The following is a 23,167-nucleotide window of genomic DNA, read 5'->3' as shown; positions in this document are numbered from 1 at the left end:
AAAACTCACATCTTCTGAGGTTCAGGTTACAAACCATCCTGCAAATACCTGTGCATATGCTTAATTTTAGGCTCAGGAATAGTGCCACTGAAGCCAAAACAGATAATTCATGTACATAGTGTCAAAAGATCAGGGCCAAACTCGACAGACTAAACAGAAAAACACAGTGACTGCTATGAGGCTATAACCATCCTTCACCAACAACTTTTCTGTGGCTTTGAAATGCAACCATAAATCATCCCAGGTTCACTTTAAAAAAAAAAAAAAAAAAAAAAATCACGAACCATGGGACTGATCCTGAGATGCGCTGCAACTTGAGCTGAGCTTTGAGTCTGAAACCAAACCCCTAAGCCTTCCAACTCAGAACAGATTGTGTTGTGGAAATTAACACAATTCTGAGGCCGAGTTCCATGTACTGTATGCCTGGGCTTGTTAAAAAGTAAAATAAAAGGTGTTGGGGTGGGAGAGATTCAGTTACCTATTGTAGCTCCTCCACTAAGTTTAAAACACAGCTAAATCATGCAGTGTAGCTAGAACTGCCCACTTTTTAAACAGCATTTTTAACAAGGCAAACAGGGATACAGCCTTGGATTTTAGAAGACCTGTGGCACGGTTCAGGACCATAGTTTTGGCACTCTTTCATCCCACTTATGATATAAGGGACAGGTTTTTCAAATGCTCCACACCCAAAATTGTGGCCAGGGATTTCAAAAGGTACTTAGTATCCACCATCTTCGACTAGGCCTCTTAAGGGCAGATTTTTCGGCGAACAATGTCGGTGCAAGTATAGGCACAGATAGAAATAAATCCAGGGTTTGAAAACTGGTAATTTTTACCTACTGTCAAGAGGTTTTCATTATTTCCCTTTCTATTCTTCCACCAATGCTCCCCCCTTTCCTTTTTTTCCCAAGGTCTCCCTGTTTTCACAGCCATTACTGATCACTAGGGTAAAGTTCAGCTCAAATCTAAGAGCTTAATTCAGTTCAGGTCACAGGGAGTCTTTCCATTGGCTTCAGTGGGTGCTGAATCAGGCAGTATGTGAATAAGCAAGCTGAATTTGAACTCTGTCTCCTTCACCTCCAGGGATGATGCATGGCTTAACTTCAGTGAAAACATGGAGCAGTTTTCTTTTTTCCCTTTGCTAAAAGTACTTTTCATTTTATAGTGACCACTTATACAACTGTACCAGGAAGCTGAGGATGGATAGAGTGAAATATTTGCACCCCTTGTAAAAACATGGCAAATCTACTTGCTTCAATTTCTGTAAAATTTACTTTGGGAAATTTTCAAAATTGCCTAAGGGGTTTAGGAGTACAATTGAAAATCAATGGGGCTTGTGCTCCTAAATCCTGTATGACACTTTGAAAAGCTCCCCTTAATCCCTTAAACCAGTGCTTCTCAAAGTGGTGGTCCGCGGACCGGCACCGGTCCACGAGCCATCAACTGCTGGTCCGCAGTGAGTTTCCTCATAAGAGCGTCGAATAGGATAATAATATGGCACTGGTCCCTGGCACATTGGGAAAAAAAATTGCCGGTCCTCCACATCAGATAGCTTGAGAAGCGCTGCCTTAAACCATCCTCATCATATTAAAATAACATGTCCTTTAAAAAAAAATATGTTTTTCCCATGTTTTTAATCTAGAGCCTTAGATTATGAGAGGTAGATAAATTAATTTTTAGGCTCTTTTACATGATATTTTTTTTTTGCTTTCCTACAGAGTATATTGTACTGATTACATATTTGCCAAAGGCCAAATTCTGCTTTTCGTTACATACATATATGAAGCTTCTGTTGAAGTCAATGAGCTGGACACATGCATACAAGGAGAGTGGTTGATCATTGATTTCAGTCAGCATATGGTAAAATTTAACATTTTGGGGTGTACTGTTTCCCCACTCTCTGTACAGTAGAATAAGAAAGTGTTTTGTTTTAAATGTGCCAAGTATTCTCTCTCAAAGTTTGTTCAAACAACTCCTCTATGGGGATAATGTAATCTGAGGATTAGGTCCTGTCTTCATTTAACATATGAATAAATTGAGACAGTTTAAGTGAGTTGTCAAAGGTCATTCAGTGGGTTAGTGGCAGATCCAAGCTTAAAACTCAGTTTCTGGCAACCAGCACTGTGCTAATATCACAGACCTCACTTCCTCTTACAAATCCTAGGATACATGGAACTAATTTACCTGATGATGAGGGAAATTTAATACAGTTAACATGCAAGTTAAGTTAGAAATGTGGTGAAATTTAGTGTAATTACAGTAGAACCTCAGATTTACGAACACCTTGGGAATGGAGGTTGTTCATAACTCTGAAATGTTCAGAATTCTGAACAAAACATTATGGTTGTTTTTTCAAAAGTTTACAACTGAACATCGAGTTAGTACAGCTTTGAATCTTTACTATGCAGAAGAAAAATGCTGCTTTTAACCATCTTAATTTAAATGAAACAAGCACAGAAACAGTTTCCTTGTCAAATCTTTTTTAAAAACTTTTCCTTTTTTTTAGTAGTTTATGTTTAACATAGTCCTGTACTGTATTTGCTTCTCTCTCTCTTTTTATTTTATTTTTTGTCTCTGCTGCTACCTGATTGCATACTTCCAAATGAGGTGTGTGGTTTACCTGTCAGTTAGTAATTTTGGTGTTCATAACTCTGAGGTAACCAGTGCTTAATTTGTGCTCAGGTGGCACCTCTAGGCTTGCAGGTCATAGACCCGGCACCTCTGGGCAGTGCTTAACGTGTTCCAGGGCTTACCTGGGACCTTTGGGCTTGCCATGTCAGTTACCAATCCCAGCGCAGGCAGTAGGAGACTCATGCTGGCCACAGAGTATCCTTTCTGCGCTGGGGCTGCAGCCGCCTCGCCCACAGCTTCTGGGAGAAAGTGAGAGCAGGGCCCGATCCTGAACCCCCTTGCGTGAGGGGTGAGGTGCTCTTCCCCCCCTTAAGGGATTCCTCCCCGGCAGGTGCCCCGAGAGGAGAGCGATCCGGGTTCAGATGGCAGGGCCTGCAACCCCTTTGTACAGGAGCAATGGATCGGGCAGGAAGGAAAATTAACACCCCTCCCAGCATTGAGAGAGCAATGGGGATGGGGGGTGGCAGCGCACTGCTGTTCCATGTCCCCTGCCCCATTTGGAAACCAAAGCACCAGCCCCCCTAGGACAATCACATGGGGCGCGGGGCTATGTTTGGGATGGGGTGTAGTCTGGGGGGGTGTATGGGCATAGGCAGGTCAGAGAGTGTGTGTGGAATGGAGGGGTGCATGGGGGCTAGGCAGGGTTGAATGTGTGGGATAGGGGTGCATCAGTGTTTAATTTGTGGCGGGGCTGAGCCCTGGCACCTCTTTCATTACAAATTAAACACTGTACTTAACCTTCAGGTTTCTATTCAGGAAATCCACCAAAGCAGAGTCAATAGTATGATACATAATTATGTTGTATCTTATGGGTTTGTTTTTGTGGTGGTGATGCGTGTTGGGCTTTCATTTGTTTTTTGAGCACCATGCTCTACATCCTTCCAGTATTTGTAAATGAATATTTGTTTGCTTGCAGTCACTGATTGCTACAACACTTGTACTTAATTTCTTAAAATATAGTTTAAACACAGTTTGAGAGGCTGACTCAAAAATTCTAGAGAAAAGCTAGGCTTGTCTAATAAATTCTCTAGTCTAAGGGATATCAGTAAGGACCAACATCATGTCCCCTAGGGATAGCCTGGACACAGTGTAACTACATTTTAATATAGAAGGGAGCAGGGGCACTGGAACAAGTTTTATAATGGGGGTGCTGAGAGCCATTGAACCAAACTGTAAACCCTGTATATAATGGAAACCACTTCAAGCCAGAGAGTGCGGCAGTACCACTGATACTAAGCAATACCACTAGTTCCAGCACCAGAGGCTGCTGAGTCTTAACCATTCAAATAACAGCCGAGAAGAAGAACATGAGCGTTGGGTAAAAATGGAGGCAGCGGTATAAATACATGACATTCTTTGGATAAACAAGAGCAGACCTGGGAGTCTGTCTCTCCGTGCATCAGTTTGAACAAGGAGACTGTTAGAAAACAATCATTTCTTTTTAACAGTAACATTCTGAATTCATAAAGTAAAATCTTGTTTCAGTATGCAGTTTCGGGGTGGGGGGAGGGGGAACCAAAAAAGTATGATTTGGAGAGTCTGGTACGTGCTCTCACACAAAGGAGTACCCGAAGGTGGCTGTTGACTGATCTCTTGATGCTTGGGCAGAACTGAGGAGAAAGTCTAACAAATGCATCGTTTTGCAGTAAATTAGATCAGATTTCCGCATCTCCGCACTCAGTCTGTGAGCTGACAGTTCAGTAGAACGTTCCCTTGTAAGGTTCGCCCTCTTAGGAAAAGGGGCAATAATTCATCATTAGGATTTCAGAGTCCAGGTGTAGATGAAAACTGATGGAGCCTCCAGCGAGGCAGGGAAAGTGCACAGAAGAAGAAAATTTTATCTGAAGCCTAATTCCCTGGTTACAGCAGAGAATAATTAAGATAATATTGCTTCAAGAGTTCTTTAATGATTAAAAATCACATATGCAGAATCCATAAATTGGAGGGCAACAGATTGGAAGGATATAGCATCAGAGATCTGTTTTGTGCGCATTGTACAGGAAAGTACACCAGTGGCAGAACAGCAGCCTGGGCAGCCACAGGAGACCGGGCCCATTCCAAGGACTTTGTTTAGATGCAACAAATCATTTGTCTGTTATTAACCCAGAGCTTGTAATTATGCAGATTGCCATAGATTTTCCTGGGCCTGGAAGTGAGATTGAGGGTTGTTCACACTATAGCAGGCAGCTCAGGGCTGGCCATGCATTACTGAACTTGCCACATTTATCATGTTGACTGATGGCAGCAGAAGCAGGTCTCAGGTCCCAGTGGTTAATGTAGTGGGTAATTAACTGTCATTTGCCTAGTAATAGGCTGATGATCAATGGTTTGTGTGGAAACAAATTCTAATCAGGTAGCTGATAAATGCTCAGGGAGCGAGAGCAATTGAAATTGGGGGAAACTATGTCCAGCATTTTAAAATGGCATTGTGGAGTTTTATTATTATTATTATTTATTAATTTATTTATTAATGGGGGGGGAACCTATGTTCTTCATATAAACAGCTTTATCCAAAATGAACTGCAGCTAATATTAATCTCACGTGAGTTTGTTTGTGTGTGTGTGAGGGGGAGAATTCACTGTAAAGGAGGCATCCTCTCCTCTGCTTAGTTGAAATTTATAAATAGGTCTGGTGCTTAAAAGTGAAGCAGCTTCCAAGTGGTGCGGTTAGGCCAGAGGAGCGTACAATAAAACCCACACAAAGTGAATTCCAGTGATTTTTCCATTGGTAGGGATGCAAAATGATGGTCCCAAATTGTGTAATCGCACTGCAGCGTGCAAACTATAGTGAACCTCGGGCTTACACAAGTGTTTTATATCGAAAAAGACTTGTCTGTAAATAGTAACCCCACATGCGTTTAATCCCCAATCCTTCAAAATAGGTAAGAACATGCTTAACTTTAAATGTGCGAGTGGTCCCACTGAAGTCTTGAGAGTTCCCACTCAGGAGCGCCGCCAGCTTTTTTGCCGCTCTAGGCGACGGAAGGTCCCGCCCCCGAAATACCACCCCCGACAGAGGCAGCGGAAGGTCCCGCCCCCGAAATACCGCCAACAACCGGGGCAGCGGAAGAAGATCCAGCTGTGGCGGTTGCTGCCCCCCAAATGTCGCCTAATGGGTTGGGCCGGCCCTGTTCCCATTGAATTGGATCTCAGGGGAATGGGACTATTTATGTTCTTAAAGTTAAGGGTGTGCTTAAGTGCTTTGCTGTATTGGACACTTAAAGCATAACTTCCTTGTTAATGGGTAGTTCAGTATAATAATACTTCACACTTATGGCTCTTATATAGCATCTTTTGCAACCTGATCTGCATTTCTTGTACACCTCTAACTCTCATTCACCTCTAGGTGGGTGTGTAAGGAATGCAGAATTGGGCCCTTGGTCAGACTGTCTCAACAGTCTTCACACGTATTAAACCTCACAATATTCCTATGAAGTAGGTAGATTTTAGGCCTATTTTACAGATGAGGAACTGAGGTTTGAGTAAAGCCCACCCAGGAAGTCTGTAGCAGAGCTGGGCCTAAGGCTGGAATAGAATGTTTAGAAAGGGAACATGGATTAAAAAGCACTGTGTATATATAATTTTAATCCTAAATTTTAACAGTTAACAGAAAACAAAATTGACATGGGTTTGAATAATCCAACAGGAGCGGAGTAGCACAACGCTGCTGATTAAGCCGTGGTGTTCATTATCTCAAAAAACTTCTTCAAATAATGGTAACCAGCACATCAGACAATCCTTGGAAAATGGTTCCGAACTTCAAAATAAACATGCACGTATTTATGCAAAAAGTACATCTTAAGTGGAAGCAGAAGGTATAAGGAATTGGAATTAAGTAGGTTTGTTGGTAACTCGTGAAATTCAGTAAAATGGAAGGATGTGATTAAAAAAGTGCATTCATTTTTATGTTACCAAACTGAATTTTATACAGAGCACCTTTGAATTCATTAGTTTAGAACTGCTTTTAATTTGGCGTTTCCCTTGAGAGCCATTATATTTTTCTGCTGTCAGCCTGATGTTGAGGAAAAAAGAACTGGCAGATGTGGCGTTTTCATCTAGTTTGCTTCATAGTTAAAAACAGCATTAACTGCTATACGCAGGCAGAGCATTACTTTTAATAATCCATCACAACTATTAGGTAGTTTAAATAAAACTTCGTTTCAAAGATTGCTGGTGAATGTAGCTAAAGTATTTTTTTTCTTGTTCATTATAATCCTCGTATGTTACAAAAGCATGCATACATGTAGGGTTTTTTTTGTAGTGATCTCATTTGAAAAGTTTCAAGAAATCTTTAACAAAGAAAAATCTTTTAAAATTGTTTTTTAAAAATATATTAGGCATTTTTACCAGACATTTCAAATTGTTCTTACAATATATTATACCTCTACTCCTGATGTGGCTATATATAGTTTACAGCCTCATTTACTTTAATGTGCTACCTGAATAACATAATCATAGCTATAACTATGGTAAAGGGTTGTAAGGTGTGTGAACCGCTAATGCTTTCTGACGATTTAAATGACTTGTTCATAAAATGTTCTTTTAATAATAATGGTAAAGCTTTTAGCACTAGATGTCAGAAATGTGGAGAATATTGGCTTTTTTAAGTGTTATTTCTTTTCTAGCTAAAGTGTGTTTTAATAATAAATAGCACTGAGTCCAAGGTTATGTGGCTCTCATATTTACAGTACAATCCAAGTAGAAAGATTCTTACCATATTTCAAACTGGTTGACCTCTGCTTGCATGTGGTTATGTAACTTTCCTAGTGTACTTGTCATTTCCTCATTTGCTTGAACAAGATGTTTCTTTCATTAAGAAAGGTCAGTGGAGTATGTACCAAAGAAGAATATTTATGTATAAAAACAGCATAAAAATTACTTCGCAAAGCACCATATTATTGTGGCACTGGTTTATAGAGCTTCCCAATGCTATCCCACTTTATCGGCAAGTGGCTTCAAATGGGATTATTTCATGAGTGCGCTTGTTCTGCTAAATACCAGCTTTTCCCAAGAATGGTACACTGGGAGGTTGAATGACAATTACATATTTTTATAAAGCCAAAGAAAATAAATGGAGGTATAATTTTTTTCCCCTACCAGTTAATCGTATCCTTGAATATCTTCCCTTTGTGTGTCCTCAGGTTATTTGGTGTTACAGGAAACTGTGCTGCTTGCAGTAAGCTCATACCTGCTTTTGAGATGGTGATGAGAGCCAAGGAAAATGTTTACCACCTGGACTGTTTTGCATGTCAACTTTGTAATCAGAGGTAAGAGGACTTCTTGGTTTAATTCTGTAGGCTAACACTAACTGAGCCCTGATGTATATATTTTTGTTTACTGGAGAGAAAGCATTTGCTAATGGTTGAAACACCAAGGCTGGGAGTCGCACCCGGATTCTTTTTCCAGTATTGCCACAGACAACATGTGTGACCTTGGGCAAGTCACTTAAACTTTTTGTGCCTCAGTTCCCTCATCAATAAACAAGAATAATGATACTTCTGCTCACTCACAAGGGTGCCTGTCAAGCTTAATTAATTAATATTTATAAAGTGCTTCGAGATCCTCTGCTGTAGAAAAGTGCAAAGCAGTACCATTTATCATTATTATGTTAATTTCATTTAAATTCCTCAGCTTTGTCTGTTGCATTTCTTTTTAAAATACATACTATTTCTTTCTGTTGACAGAACTCTTATCATTTGAATTTACAGGACATTGCATTCCATTGTTCTTTGTAAATCAGCATTGGTATCCTGTGCCATGTTCTTGTGACATTATAAACATTCCAAGGCCCCAATCCTGCAAAACTTGTTCTGTGCGAGCATATGCCTGCAGCTACATAGAGCCCCATTGACATTCATCCAGGTGGAACATGTTGCAGGATTGGGGTCTAAAACTGCAAAATCACAATGGTTGAGATTTTCAAAGTCAATTAGGATATTTGGTCACACAGTTCCTAGTCATTTCATTTAGAGTGGGCAGCTAAATCCTATAGTATGCTTTGAAAATCTCAACCTATGTCATTAGGGTGGAATCTTGGCCCCACGGAAGTCAATAGGGGTTTTGCCATTGACTTCCATGGGGCCAGGATATCACCACTGGAAATTAAAGAACTGATTCACATGTACTATTTTATGTATGTATTACACTGCCTCAATTATTATATAATCCTACATTTAATAACACATTTTACAGTTTACATTTGCATAAGAAGAAATACTCAGCATGCAACTTTCTTAGATAGTAACTAAAAATTACTACAATAATTTTCTAATGTAATATTCACCAAATGTAAATCTAGCCCTAAATAAGCCATGCTAACTTACCCTGTACTGCAGTGTATTATTCTATAGCATTGTAGTAATTTAAAAATCAAGCATCCCCAGAGCAACATAAAATGTACAACTGCTAATAAGTATAGCACGGTACAATTACACTCTAAAAAAGCTAAATTGACCTTTTTCATCATGTTGCATGGAAAATTAAAATATCAGACAAATAATAACCGCAGCTTAAATGATATAATAATGCAAAGTAATTATAGGTTGTAATGCTATTTACAGATCCTGTATCAATTTTGCCTGGCTACAGAACTAAAAGGCTGTATTCAAAATAATGTCTACCCTACCAGTAGAACCCACTGAAGTAAGACCCACGCACTCCTAAATTCAGATTCTAAAATCTTTCACATCCCTAGTGCTGCAAACCACTGTTCTAGTATCATTATTAAAGTGCCTAATATATTTCTGTTGTTCGCTTCATTTATTACATGCCATAATGGGGCTGCATATCTTTAGTGTTGGTTATGCACAATTAGCACTTAGTTATTGTCTTGTCACTTCAGCCCATATAAGACAAACTTCTTTAATGCAAGAAGTCAGCTAATCTTCATCAGTCAAGCAAAGCAGACAATTTTTGTTACCCTGAATACAAAAGATTCCGACTTACGTGGTACATTTTAATTTTAAATTTAATTTACATTTTAATTTAACCCCCCAAAACATTAACTATAATCCTTTTCCTATTGCCATAAACGTGAACTAACGTGTGTCTTCATAGTTTGAAAAGCATCAGAGTGGTGATCTTGGACAATTTAGGTTCCTATTAGGAATATTCTCTGCTGCTTTTTAAATGAAGAGTTTTAGTGGGGATCTAATATTTTTGGAACCACTTTGTTGTTGTTGTTGTGGGTCTGTCATCTCTGAGCCTCCAATCTAGTGCCTCATTTGGGGTTTTTAGGCTTTTGGGCAAGCTGCAGGCCAGAGTGCTGATACTCATCAGCATAGGTGCTGGAACTAGCCATGTTGGGGGAGCTGCAGCATCCTCAGGGTTGAAATGGCTTACAGGGTTTAGAGTTTGGTTCAATGGTTCTCAGCACCCCCACTATACACATTGTTCCAGTCCCTCTGCTCATAAGTAGAAAGCCTTATGAGAAGGATCAGGGATGCTTGATCACACAGGGATTGCCATACCTGGTGGACACATGGTCCATCTAGTCAAACCAGTGGCCAGTACCAAGATGTTTCAAAGAATTCCATATATTGGAACCTCACAACACAATGGAGCACAATTCTGATCATGGTCTCTGGGTACTATTGTAATATAAATATTTAATAATAATGGACAATAACAAAACCTACCCATAGAGTATGTTCCTTCCTCACCACCTGACATTTGTGACTATCTTATGCCCTTAAGCATTATGATTTGTACCTCTTCTTTTTATTTTGTTTTATAAATTCTAATTTATAGATGTGCATATTATCTATTTTTAAGCTACTGGAGTCTGAACAGAGTCCGGGCACTGCTGCTCTATTGGAGTCGCTGAGCTCCCTCTCGGGGTGCAGATTCTATGTTTAGTATCCCCACCTGAGAGTTGTGATTACATGGTTCCCTACCCAGCCACTAGAACCAGAGCTGATCCCTCAGGCTCCACCCATAGCCCCGATAGCTTAAACACATCCTCTCCCAAAACTCCACCGGAAGGTCTGAGACTTCTGGCTTTCATCCTCAAAGGGGCATGGGGTACACGTAATACTTACCACACAGAGACAGACTTTGCATGACAGTCTAAGCCACCATTGCTCTTTTCTTAACAGATAAAGCACAGAGCAGAGCCGTCCTTACCCATACACAAAGTACGCAGCTACGTAGGACACCAGCCCCTGCTCCGTCTCTTCCCACCCCTGCTCTGCCCCAACCCCGCCTCTTCCCACCCCTGCTTCTCCCCAGCCCCGTCCCCACTCTCCTGAGGAGTGCAGCAGGGCTGGGCCTGCACTCACCAGCGGCGGGAAGTGCAACGGCCCGGCCCCAGCCGCACCACCAGTGAGTGCTGGGGGGTGGTTCCCCTCTGCCCCCCCAAGCCAGCCACCCACCCCCCAAGAGGACTGGGGCCCCACATGCCCCCCCCCCGCAGGGGGGCTGCATGGGGGGCTGCATAGGGCCCCAGAATAGCTAGGGATGGCCCTGGCACAGAGAGTGCTGATCACATAGAAAAAAATACATCCTGAATGGTCCTTGGGGGACCTTCTGAGTTCAAGTATGCAGGGTTCCCTTCGCTTCATCACATCAGGGTGCTGCAGCCGCTTTTCTCTGCTTGATTTGGTGAAAATGGCCAAAGACCCCAAAGAGATTAGCTCCTGTCCGTTTTATAACCTTCCAGTCCCTTTGTCAAGTGACTCCCAGATCAGCCTTCTCAGGTGATCCTAGACCCCTGCCAGGTGACCTCTTTCCTGACAAACCAGTTCTCCTGGGTGGGAGCCAGTCTATTTTCTAGGAGGGTTGTATTTGAATAGAAGAACATCCCGAGTTAACAACCTCTATAGTCAGCCCTGTATTAGTCTCTGTTGGAATTTCAGTACGATATGGAGGTAAAAAGGCAAAAGAGAAAGCAGCTTGCCCCACTTTCAAAATGGAGTTTGCATCTTGGTGAAGACAGACACAGAGTTCATAATCTCACAGAATTCATAAATTGTACAGATGTGCTCTGTGCCAACAGTATCATTATACTTCTATCCCTTTTTCTATGCTTGCCTCCTGTGTATGAAATATCATTCCTGAGCTGACTCACTAAACCCACTGTTCTCATTCAAGTAAGACCCATTTCTACCACTATTCCTACATGAAATGAGTTGAGATCAATATTTTCTTTAAACACACACACGCGCGCATGCATTGAGCTAACAAAACAGGCCAGCCATCTCTCGGCTTATATATTAGATCCCTTTCCCCACTCCCTGTTTTTTGTCCCTTTTCATTGTAAACTCTTTTGGGCAGGGTTTTGTCTGTAGGGCAGACTTTACCATATTTGGAGTGCTCTTGTAACATAACTGAGAGCAATATACCATTCTTCATATGTGCTAACATTTTAATTATTCAACTATGCTGTGCATTGGGAAGAGGTTCCCAGTAAGCTGTTAGCCGTTAACATGTCTTTTCCCTAAGTGAATATAGTTAAATTAAAACCCAGCAATGTTGATGAGTGGATTAAATTATTACTTTAAATTTGCATTAGTTAACACTGAATTTCATGTGTCATTATGCTGCCTGCTTGTTTAGCTTTGTGAGGTCTGTCTGAAGTTCCTCAGTCTTCCTTAGATTTAACTAACCTAAATAATTTTGTGTCATCTGCAAATGTAGGTTCTTGACTGTTCCTCCTCTTCTGCGGGTCATTAATGAATAGACTAAGTCACATCCTGTGGATCCTTGGGGCAACCTGGTGTTAAGTTTTTTCTGTGCTAAGGGACATTAAGAATAGGTGTAATGTTTGCTATGCTCAGGTAGCCAATTATTTTGGTGGAGCTCACTTCATTCCTAAATTCTTTGGCTTTATACAATCTAGTCCTGGTTGATCTTTAATTCATCAGCTTATTCCAACATCTTCTCTTTAACACTCAAATACATTTTTATTACTTGAGAAAACTACACTAGATCTCTCTACAACATCCTCTGTGCCAAAAAGTGATGTGAAGAAATAATTTAACTCATCTGCAATATCCTTATTCTCCATAACTGTTCCCTTTATTTTCAGGTAGTCCATCAGACCTCCACCAGGGTTCTACCCAGAGTGTCACTGGGCCCTGACTCAGTTTCCCATTCTTCCCCAGGTTAAACAACTTAGACTTCATCCTGCAAGTGTTTTCTCAATAGCTCTCCCTTTTGGAAGTCTGGTTTATTAACATTAAAGTCAAAACACCCACAAATCTTTCAGAAATCTTTCCTGATTGGCTCCGACCCTGAGTGCCGGCTTTCCTCCAGCAGACCCCTGCTCTCTGCATGTCTGTTTCCCAGGCTCTCTTCTTAGGAATGCTGGAGAGTCACTTAGCCTAGTCCTCCGCACTGGCCCTTTCCTGGCTGGTCTTCCTGCCCTTTAATGGAGCATGCATAGCCAGATCTGCTCTCCCTGGAGTCTCTCTTGTGACTTAATTTGGGCTGCCATCATATCTCCCAGCAGGCCTGGTTCTTAGACACATGGTCTCCATTACGTGACCCTTTTATTCCTTTCTTCCAGTGGGGAGAGAGGATAAGCCTGACACAGGGTCCCAGCCCTCTTAGGAACCAACTCACCCAGTGACAAGACCCAGCAATTCTGCTGCTTGGCTATATATTCTTGATAGGTGCTTTTATATCTTAACCATTCTGTCTTCAAGGGCCTGATTCAAAGCTTATTGAAGACAGTAGAAAGACTCCCTTAGATTCAGTATATTTTACATCAGGACCTAAATTCGCTCTTAAGTAGGACAGCAACCATTTATTTTATCTATTTCTTTTTATTGACTTCACTTAAGCTAGATCTCCATAGTTTGAAGGATAAGGTTGGTTCAAACTATCTTTTACCTTGCCATTTGTCCTTTCTTTTTCCTTCCTGCCTTTGCTCTTTTTTTGTTTTGTTTTGAGGAGTATGGATGGTTCCTGCGTGTCTCTTATGGGATGCCTATCTCCATTCTGGGTCTAAAGATTTTAATTTTTTCACCTTTGATTGTAGGGTCGCTGTGACTAGCTTCCTCTATTTTTTAAAACCCGTCTTTCTGAAGTTTCATACCAGAGAGCTAATGCTTGGTACCTTTCCTCCCCTAAGGATTCTATGGTGGTCACTATGATGTAGTAACTTACATGGTTCAAATGCTACCCTTTGCTCCCCACAACCACTTTCAACCTCTTCTCCCAAGTGGAAAAAGCTTTACCTTCTCTCAGCAATAGCCCCAAACCAATCAGCTGATCCAGGGTAGCTTCTAGAGAACAAATATTGTCATAATGGAAAATAGAGAACAAATTAAATTAAACAGGCGAAGACTGATGTTGCAGATTAATGTTCCCTCAAACTTTGACAAGTGTGCCAAAAGAGGGTGTGCAGTAGCTGAGGTTTAAATAGAAAATCTTATATCCTGTGTTCAGCCATGTCCGTGCTTGATCCTCTGAGCTAAACTTGCCGATCTCACTCAGCATTCATTTCTTATACGTCCCAGAGGTTGTCTCCCTCCTTTCCCTCTTTTGACTCATTTTCTAGCACCCTGACCCAATAGGCTCCACCCCATTCATCATCTCCTAGATAATTGCTCTCCACCTTGCTGGACCAATTTGGGCTATGGTTTAAAACTCCCATCTGACCACCACCACCAAGGGACGTTAAACCTTGTCTTCTCTCCTTTTATTTTTTCTTGGAAATACTCTTTATCTTAACAACTGGGCTTTAGTTTGTCTGGCCAAACTTTCATCTGAGTCCCAGTCCCAGTATATAAACACTTTCATCTGGTATCCTATAAAAATATGGAAGGCCTACACTACACGACAAAATTGTTTTATTCTTTATCAGACATAACTTTATGTGGATGATAATATTAGATTTATATATGTTTAACTCTAGCATTAGATTCCTACAAGACCTAAAAGGTGAGGTTATTCACCAACTATTTTAGAATACAGTTTAATACCTGTGGATAGAAATCCCATGCTTGAATAATAAGAGCATAGAAGTAGGAATGTACTACCTGACCAGGATGATGATGGTGATTGTGATTGTGAAATGCTCAGGGGCAATTACAAAAACAGAAAACCCAATAATAATAATGGGGGATTTTAACTATCCCAGTATTTACTGGGTACATGGCACATCAGGATGGGATGCAGAGATAACATTTCTAGACACCATTAATGACTGCTTCTTTGAGCAGCTAGTCCTGGTTAAACTGAAATTAAAAGGAACAATCACACGAGTGAAATGCCTGCAAGCTGCATGGAAACTATTTAAAAACACCATAATAGAGGCTCAAACTAAATGTGTATCCCAAATTAAAAAAATCAGTAAGAGGACCCCCCAAAAATATGCCACCATGGCTAAACAATAGAGTACAAGAGTCTTTTAGAGGCAGAAGGACGTCCTTTAAAAATTGGAAGTCAAATCTTACTGAGGAAAGTGGAAAAAAGCATACATTCTGTCAAGTCAAGTGTAAAAGTATAATTAGGCAGGCCAAAAAAGAATTTGAAGAGCAACTAGCAAAAGGGCATGAAAACTATCAGCAAAATATTTAAGTACCGTATTTACTCGTTCATAAGTCGAATTTTTTAGTAAAAAAGGGAAGCACCAGAGAAGGGGGTCGGCTTATGAACGGGTATAGAGAGGAAGAGGTGGGACACAGCCCCTCCCACCAACAGAGGGAGCAAGGAGAGGCAGCACAGCCAGAAGGGAAGAGGCAGGGCCAGAGTCTCTCCTCTTCTGGCCACGCTGCTCTCCCCCTCAGCCTCCAAAGCAGCTGCAGCTCCGGGGGTGGTAGGCTGCAGCCGTGCTACTCGACCCCACCCTCCAGAGCAAGCTACGGCCCCACTGCCTGGGTGCCGGAGCATGCTGCAGACGCACCGCCCAGGCGCCGGAGCACGCTGCAGCCACACCGCCTGGTCCAGCCCACTGGAACATGCTGCGGCTGTGCCACCCAGTCTGACCCGCCGGAGCAGGCTGCAGCTGTGCTGCCCAGCCTGCCGGAGCAGCTCCAGCCAGGCCAGAAACATCCTCCCCTGGCCCTCCCCATATAAGTTGGGAAGGGATGGGATGGGAAGAGTGTGGGGGTCCTGGGCTGGGGGTGGTCACAGGGGTTACTCCCCTGACTCCCAGCTTCTCCCCCCCCCCCAAAAAAAATTTCCCCACCAGTTACTGTCCCAGCCCGTCAGGGTAAACAGCTGGCGCACCAGGACACTTTGTTTACTTAGGTTTACCTCCGTGCCTGCGGACACTCGAGGTAAACAAACCATCTCGGCCTATCAGCAGCTTATCCTGATGGCCTGGGCGCCAAAGTTTGCTGACCCCTGAATTATAGGGTCGGCTTATGAACAGGCTATAAAATTTTTCCATTTTTACTTATTCATCTTGGGGGGGTCGGCTTATAAATGAACTGGCTTATGATAAAGTATATACGGTATATCAGAAGCAGGAAGCCTGCAAAAGAATCAGTGTAACAACTGGATAATTGAGGTGCTAAAGGAGCACTCAAGGAAGACAAGACCGTTGTGGTGGGGAAGCTAAATGAATTCTTGGCATCAGTCTTCATTGCAGAAGATGTGAGGGAGATTCCCACACCTGAGCCATCCTTTTTAGATGACAAATCTGAGGAACTATCCCAGATTGAAGTGTCAATAGAGGAGGTTTTTGAACAAATTGATAAATTAAACAGTAGTAAGTCAGCAGGACCAGATGGTATTCATGCAAGAGTTTTGAAGGAACTCAAATATGAAATTGCAGAACTACTAACTGTGGTATGTAACCTATCGTTTAAATCAGTCTGTGTACCAGATGTCTGGAAGATAGCTAATGTAATGCAGAGATTTTTTTTAAAAAGGCTCCAGAGGCGATCCTGGTAATTACAGGCCAGTAAGTCTAACTTCAATACCAGGCAAATTTTACTATAGTAAAGAACAAAATTATCAGATATACAGATGAACACAATTTGTTGGGAAGAGTTAACACAGCTTTTGTAAAGGGAAGTCATGCCTCTCCACACCATTAGAATTCTTCTAAGGTATCAACAAGCATGTGGACAAGGGTGATCCAGCTGATCTAATATACTTGGACTTTCAGAAAACCTTTGACAAGGTCTCACACTAAAGGCTCTTAAACAGAGTAGGCAGTCATGAGGGAAGGTTCTCTTGTGGATCAGTAACTGGTTAAAAGACGGGGAAAAGGGTACGAATCAGTTTCCACAGAGGAGAGAGGTAAATAGCAGAGTCCCCCAGGAACTGTACTGGGACAGTGCTGTTCAGCATGTTTATAAATGATCTGAAAAAGGGGGTAAACAATGAGGTGGCAAAGTTTGCAGTTGAGACAAAATTACTCGAGATAGTTAAGTCCAAAGCAAAGCAATGGCAAAAGGTTACAAAAGGATCATGAGTCATCATGGATAGTTCTCTGAAAACAATGTGCAGAAACAGACACACACACACACACACACACACACACACAAAGAAACTAACAGAAAAGAACATTGGGAACCATTAAGAGAGGGATAGAGAATAAGACAGAAAATATCATAATGCCACTATATAAATCCATGGTGTACCTACACCTTGAATACTGTGAGCAGTTCTGGTTTCCCCATCTCAAAAAAGATACATTAGCATTGGGAAAAGTACAGAGAAGGGCAACAAGAATGATTAGAGGTATGGAACAACTTCCATGTGAGGAGAGATTAAAAAGACCAGGTCTGTTCAACTTTAGAGGAGATTAAGGGCAGATATGATAGAGGTCTATAAAATCATGACTGGTGTGGAGAAAGTGAATAAGGAAGTGTTATTTGCCCCTTCACGTAATGAAGAATCAGGGGTCACCCACTGAAATTTATAGACAGCAGACTTAAAACAAACATAAGGAAGTACTTCTTCGCACAATGCATAGTCAACCTGAGGAACTTGTTGCCAGGGGATGTTGTGAAGGCCAAAAGTATAACGAGATTCAAAAAAGAACTAGATAAATTGATGGAGTCTAGGTCTGTCAACTGCTATCAGCCAAGATGGTCAGGGACCCAACCCCATGCTCTGGGTGACCCTAAACCTCTGATTGCCAGAAGCTGGGACTGGATGACAGAATGGGTTACTCAATAATTGCCCTGTTCTCTTCATTCCCGCTGAAGCATCTGGCATGGGCCACTGTTGGAAGACAGGATACTCGGCTAGATGGACCATTGGTCTGACCCAGTATGGCCATTTTTGTGTTTTTATGAATTTAAGATTTTCCATACCAAACTTTTAATAATCTTTGAAAAACATAGCAAAAAGAGGTGTACTTTACTGGGCTGCAGTGAGTGATATTGTATACATGGTACCAATTCTTACCAAAGAAAGCATGTAAAGCCCGTAACAAATTAGACATTAGCCTTTGATGTTATAGGTCTTTTGACAGGACCCTAAAATTAGCAAACCATAGGTATATATTAATGAACTATGAGGTAAAATAAAAACTAGTCTATTGAAATGTATGCATAAGCATTAATCAGAGCTACATTGGCAGATCAATTAAATTTTACAAAACTTGGGAGGGAGGAGAAATTGGATGCAAGAAAAAGTTTAAGGGTGTTTTATATCTGAATGAAGAGATTGTTTGGCTGCTGATCCTAGGAGAAATCTATTAAATGCTTCCACATTTCGTTTCATACTTTGTGCCACAACAGCAGAGGAGGCACTTTCAACACAGCCATCTTGGTTCCAAGCCATTTTTCTTACCTTCTCTTAAGAAGTCCCCACTGCATTGTCATGAATCTTGTACTGACTGCTACAGTAAAGATGGCAGGTAATTGTGAGATCCCTTTAGCACTTGGCTCTGGAAAATGAAATGGCTGTTTCTTGGAATGCAAGTTTTATACTTCTTGTGATGATCCACGCATGCCATCTGTTTCCAAACAAGGTGGTAACAGAGGTCATTTCATGATATAAATGGCCTTCATTTTACCATTTTAAAATATGACAGGAGTTTTAGGATGGAGGTTAATTATATTGGCCATTCCACTAATATCACAGACATGTCAAAAGTATTATCGTCAATTTATGGCCAGTAAGTCCAATCTGTCATGTTAATGCTGCCTATAGTACATTTTCCTGCTCACCTTTGCATGCTTATTAGGTGAAATGTACAAAAGATTCTAGGAAAGAAAACGTTGCACAGCACCAGCCACTACCATCTGCCTGATATAGCCAGAGATGAAGTAAAAGCTTTACCTTGTTTTGCAGACGCCAGTTAATGTAGAAACCCTTTGCTTTACCAGAAGTCCATTTCCACCTTTTCTCCTTCCCCTCTTTTCCAAAGGGAGCTATGAATGCTTTCGGTTGAGTCTCTAATTTATGAAAGTGGAAATAATGTAATCCCATCTAGGAATGAAGGAATCTCCAAAATATGGGGCTTCAGATGCTTATCTGATCTAGCCAACTCATAGGTCTGAAAATTTAACAAGATTTTGGCACTTTGTTCCAGTCCAGTTTCAACTAGAAGATACAAAACCTATTTTTGAGGGTCAAATAAGATCAGAGGTTTGGGAACATGGGGGGGGGGGGGGAAGAGAAGAGATTTTACCTTATCTCCACCAATTAGTCTTCTCATATCCTACTAGTGTATTAGTACAAAGTGCCATTGAGCTTCCATTCGGTGCTACCCCTTTGTCACCAAAATACAGTTCACAGGTATAACATTGCCGGAAAAAGGTCTAAGGTCAAGGAGATAACATTGCAAAAGCAAAATGTAATGGGAACAAATCTGCAGTTTGTGTAAAAGGTGTCCCTGCTCATTTCTAGAATAGGACAGTGCACTCCCTGCAGATTATGAGGTTGGTGGGTGAGGTAGGTCTTTAGGGCTGAAAGAGTAAATAAAATAGTGATATAGGATTTTGTCATCTTGGAAGGAAAGACGCAAACATTAAAAAAAAAAATCGAAAGCTATGCAGCTTAAGTTAGTTTTGCTTCATGATGTATTTTAAATATTTTAACCAAGTTATCCCTGGGTTTGTTTTCTCCTTTAATAACTGTTTTATTCTGGAAATAATCCTTATGTTACCCTGGACCCCAAAGGAGTATTTGAATGATTGTATGGGTTTGAAACAGTGCATTCTGCTAGCCAAGCAGATGTAATCATGTCTCCCTCTAGTGACTGGCCCACAAAGAGTGGCAGCCTGATGCTTACTCATATTCTTCAAATAGTGGGAGCTTGCATTATCTGTATTGAGTTCCTGCGACCTGTCCCCATCAACATCAATTGTCATATATTCGTCACACTAGGATATTGTTTTCAGTGTCTTATTTATTTTATCATCCAGTGCAAATACTCATGTAATAGAAAATATAAATGAATAATTTTGTATTTAAAGTCAAACATGCTTATTTTTCTGGAAAATGAACTTGTATGTGAAAAGGCCACCTATGTATAACATCTGTATCTAATCTGGGGAGCTGCGGTCACATCCATACACCTTTCAGGCAAAAAATAGACTAGGATTTAGTTTGGTTTTGGGAATATTTGAAGAATCAAGAGTAACCTGAAGAGAACTAGTTCATTTCAATAACTCTCCTTTTCAATATATCGACTCAAAATATTTTTTCTGGTGCTTACAGCTCATATAGTGAGATTGGGGGAAACCTGAAAATTGTATAAAATAGGCTTGACCATAAGTAATTTAAAGATTTCAGGATCATTCCATAATCTGTATTTTCAATCATCATCAGCAGCAGGCAATAATCCTAGAGGGAAAAAATCCACAAATAGACAAACCAATTTTCCTTTAAGAGCAAAGCTAATTCTTTTCAATCCACTTTTTTATTGCACTGTTTTCCCTCTATCTGTTTAGCTAGCATAAGGATAAATTTCCAAAGCTACCCAGTTGGAAAATAAATGGGTTCACTGTTTGTCTAGCATTCCAATCTTTACAAATGTAAATCAGTCCAACTGCTACTCATTTAAACCGCCAACTTCACAAAACATTAAAGGGCTTCTTTCAATACACAATTTAATCTGCAACAATTCACCAAGATTTCTGCTTGAACATCATTAGAAATTGACTATCTGATAAAGAGAGACCACTAGCAAAGGTCATGAGGGTCACCTTCTGTAATTATACGAAGTTTTACTGGGTCAACTACAGCAGACACCACTATTTGAAGGTTAAATTGTTACAATTAAATACATATACAGCTATTCCCATAGCTACTCTGTTGTTAAATGTACCATAAACAACACAAGCATTCATTTCTGACCCTAATTGTGTCCAAGATGTCCCCATTTGGAAATTATACAGGAAAGAACATTATAATCTGTTACACATGAAACAATACTTTATATAGTAAGATGCATAATTAGCTGATGGAAACTGGTTTCATTTATCCACATCAATCCAAAGGGGTTCATTTGGGTTAGTCTCTTTAGTTTAATTAGAATGCTGCAAGCAAGGGCTCCCAATATGTGTTATAGCTGGAGAGTTTGCCATAAACAAAGGAATATAATCCTGTTGCAAAATCAGTCATTAATTAAACTTTTTTCTGTATACTAGGCCCCTCCTTGTTGTTCACTAGATGTGTTAAAAAGCACTTCTTTGTTTTTAAAATGATGTATATAAGTAGCCTGATAATCATGCACACATTGCCTAGATTGAAATTATTACTTAAGTTTGAAACTAGATAGTTGAGGTAAACGTGCTTTCTACTCCTCTGAGACAATAAAATACAATTATACAATATTGTTTTCTTGGCAACCAAGGTCTGAGACATTTACTAGAAAACTGGGATATGTAGACTGCTGTATCACAAAGTGGGAAGAAATTACAGCTATTTAGTAACTAAATTTACAGTTGATTCCTACAGGTAAACCTGTGTGTGTCTACATATGCCTACATGTTTGTGTATATACACACAAACATATATAGATGTAATTATATATACACACACATTAAAATGTTTTGATTCAAAGGACATTTGAATTTAGTGGCTATTGGCACTGGAATATAGTATCATGATAATTTACCATTTGTATAATACATAACTGTGTGTTAAACATTCAACAGCATATGATGATATCATCCTTTTTCTGATTTGTGTAAAGAATTAGATTAACTTTACATTCAGCCCATGGTCTTGGATATTATCCTGTTTTATCGGTGCAGGTGTGACATGATTTAAGGCTCTCATAGACTTCAGTGGGCTTTCAGTCAAACTCTTGGCTGGGGGACCAAAAAGCACTCTGATGCACCAAATTTTGTTGAAAGCAAGGAATATATTTAGATGCCAGCACAAATCCAAAGCTGGGCTTTCATGCACCGTTTTGCACAATGTTGCATCAGACACAAGAAATGTATGCTGCATCGTCCGTAGAACAAAATTATGAACACTTACGGTACAACTTTTTAGATTTAAGATCACATTGTTCCATTGTAAAACTACCTTTTCTTTTCTTTATTGTTGTATTTTCAGATTTTGTGTTGGAGACAAATTTTTCCTAAAGAACAACATGATTCTGTGCCAGACAGACTATGAGGAGGGTTTAATGAAAGAAGGTTACGCACCCCAGGTTCGCTGATCTGCCACCACGTCGTTAAGAATATAAAGCACTATGTTCTTTTATCTTTTTTGCTCAACATGTATATAAGAAATGACACAGGATCCTACTGAATAGCGTAGATATAGAGAGACAGGATGGTCGCGTGGAATAAAAGGCGGACTGAATATGTATGTAGTGAAAATTGCTCCAGTTCAGAGTTGAATGTTTATTAAAAAGGTAACTGTACATACTGCTGGATTTTTATTTTATTTTATTTTTGGGGGCTTGCTATTGTTTTGTTTTCCTTTTTTGTGTCATTTGGCATGAGATGTTTATTTTGGACTATTGTATATAATGTATTGTAATATTTGAAGCACAAATGTAATACAGTTTTATTGTGTTACCATTTGTGTTCCTGTTTGCTTCTTTGTATTGTTGCATTTAGTACAATCACTGTCTAAACTTACTGTATATTTATGCTTTCTGTATCTACCAGCTATTTTAAATTAGCTGCATCTTTCTAGTAAAAAGAATTAAAGAGCAAATCCCAACCATTATGCTATAGTTAAGAGCTTAAAATACTATTTACATTACAACTATTTAAAAAAAAATAATTCTAGCAGCAACCACTGCAAACAATGCTATGGTTAAGGGTCTATCAGCACTTGTGTTATAAGCCTCTATTTTTCAGGGGTTAAACCTCAGCTGTTTAATTGTATAGATCTCCAAGAGCACTTTTATTTTATTACAAATTTTTGAAAAACAAGTCTGGCTGGTTTGGGACGTATTATAGAAGGCGCAAAAGTGAATGATTTTGGGTGCTGCTTTTGTGCTGCTAGATGTTCAAAATAAGTTTGTTTTATTTTTAAATTAGCTGGAAATTAGGCCCTAATGCAAACCAGTGCCTTTGGGTATCTTGTAACATATATATATTCTGAAGTTGTTTAATTTGAAAAAGTGACTTCTGCTCTTGTGCAGAGATCTTTTGTAAGATCAAATTTCTTAGGCTTTGAGGTTTGTTTTTTGAGGGGTTATTATGTGGTGTTT

At 40.2% G+C, this 23,167-nt stretch overlaps 1 protein-coding gene across 7 annotated transcripts in view; it reads left to right on the top strand.

The window, feature by feature from the left end:
• Positions 1–22,679, top strand: part of LMO3 (LIM domain only 3) — a 76,808-nt gene extending 54,129 nt beyond the window's left edge. For all 7 annotated transcript variants that reach the window (XM_034781975.1, XM_034781994.1, XM_034781985.1 and 4 more), the window contains 2 exons: positions 7,773–7,898; positions 22,054–22,679. In XM_034781975.1, the coding sequence (XP_034637866.1) occupies positions 7,773–7,898; positions 22,054–22,159 (232 nt within the window). In that variant the 3' untranslated portion in view covers positions 22,160–22,679. The remainder of the gene's footprint in view (positions 1–7,772; positions 7,899–22,053) is intronic.
• The last annotated feature ends 488 nt before the right edge of the window (positions 22,680–23,167 follow it).

The sequence above is a fragment of the Trachemys scripta genome, chromosome 1, assembly GCF_013100865.1.
Source record: "Trachemys scripta elegans isolate TJP31775 chromosome 1, CAS_Tse_1.0, whole genome shotgun sequence".
Classification (NCBI taxonomy): Eukaryota; Metazoa; Chordata; order Testudines; family Emydidae; genus Trachemys; species Trachemys scripta.
The sequence above is the reverse complement of the archived record's forward strand: the minus strand, read 5'-3'. Positions and strand labels throughout refer to the sequence as shown.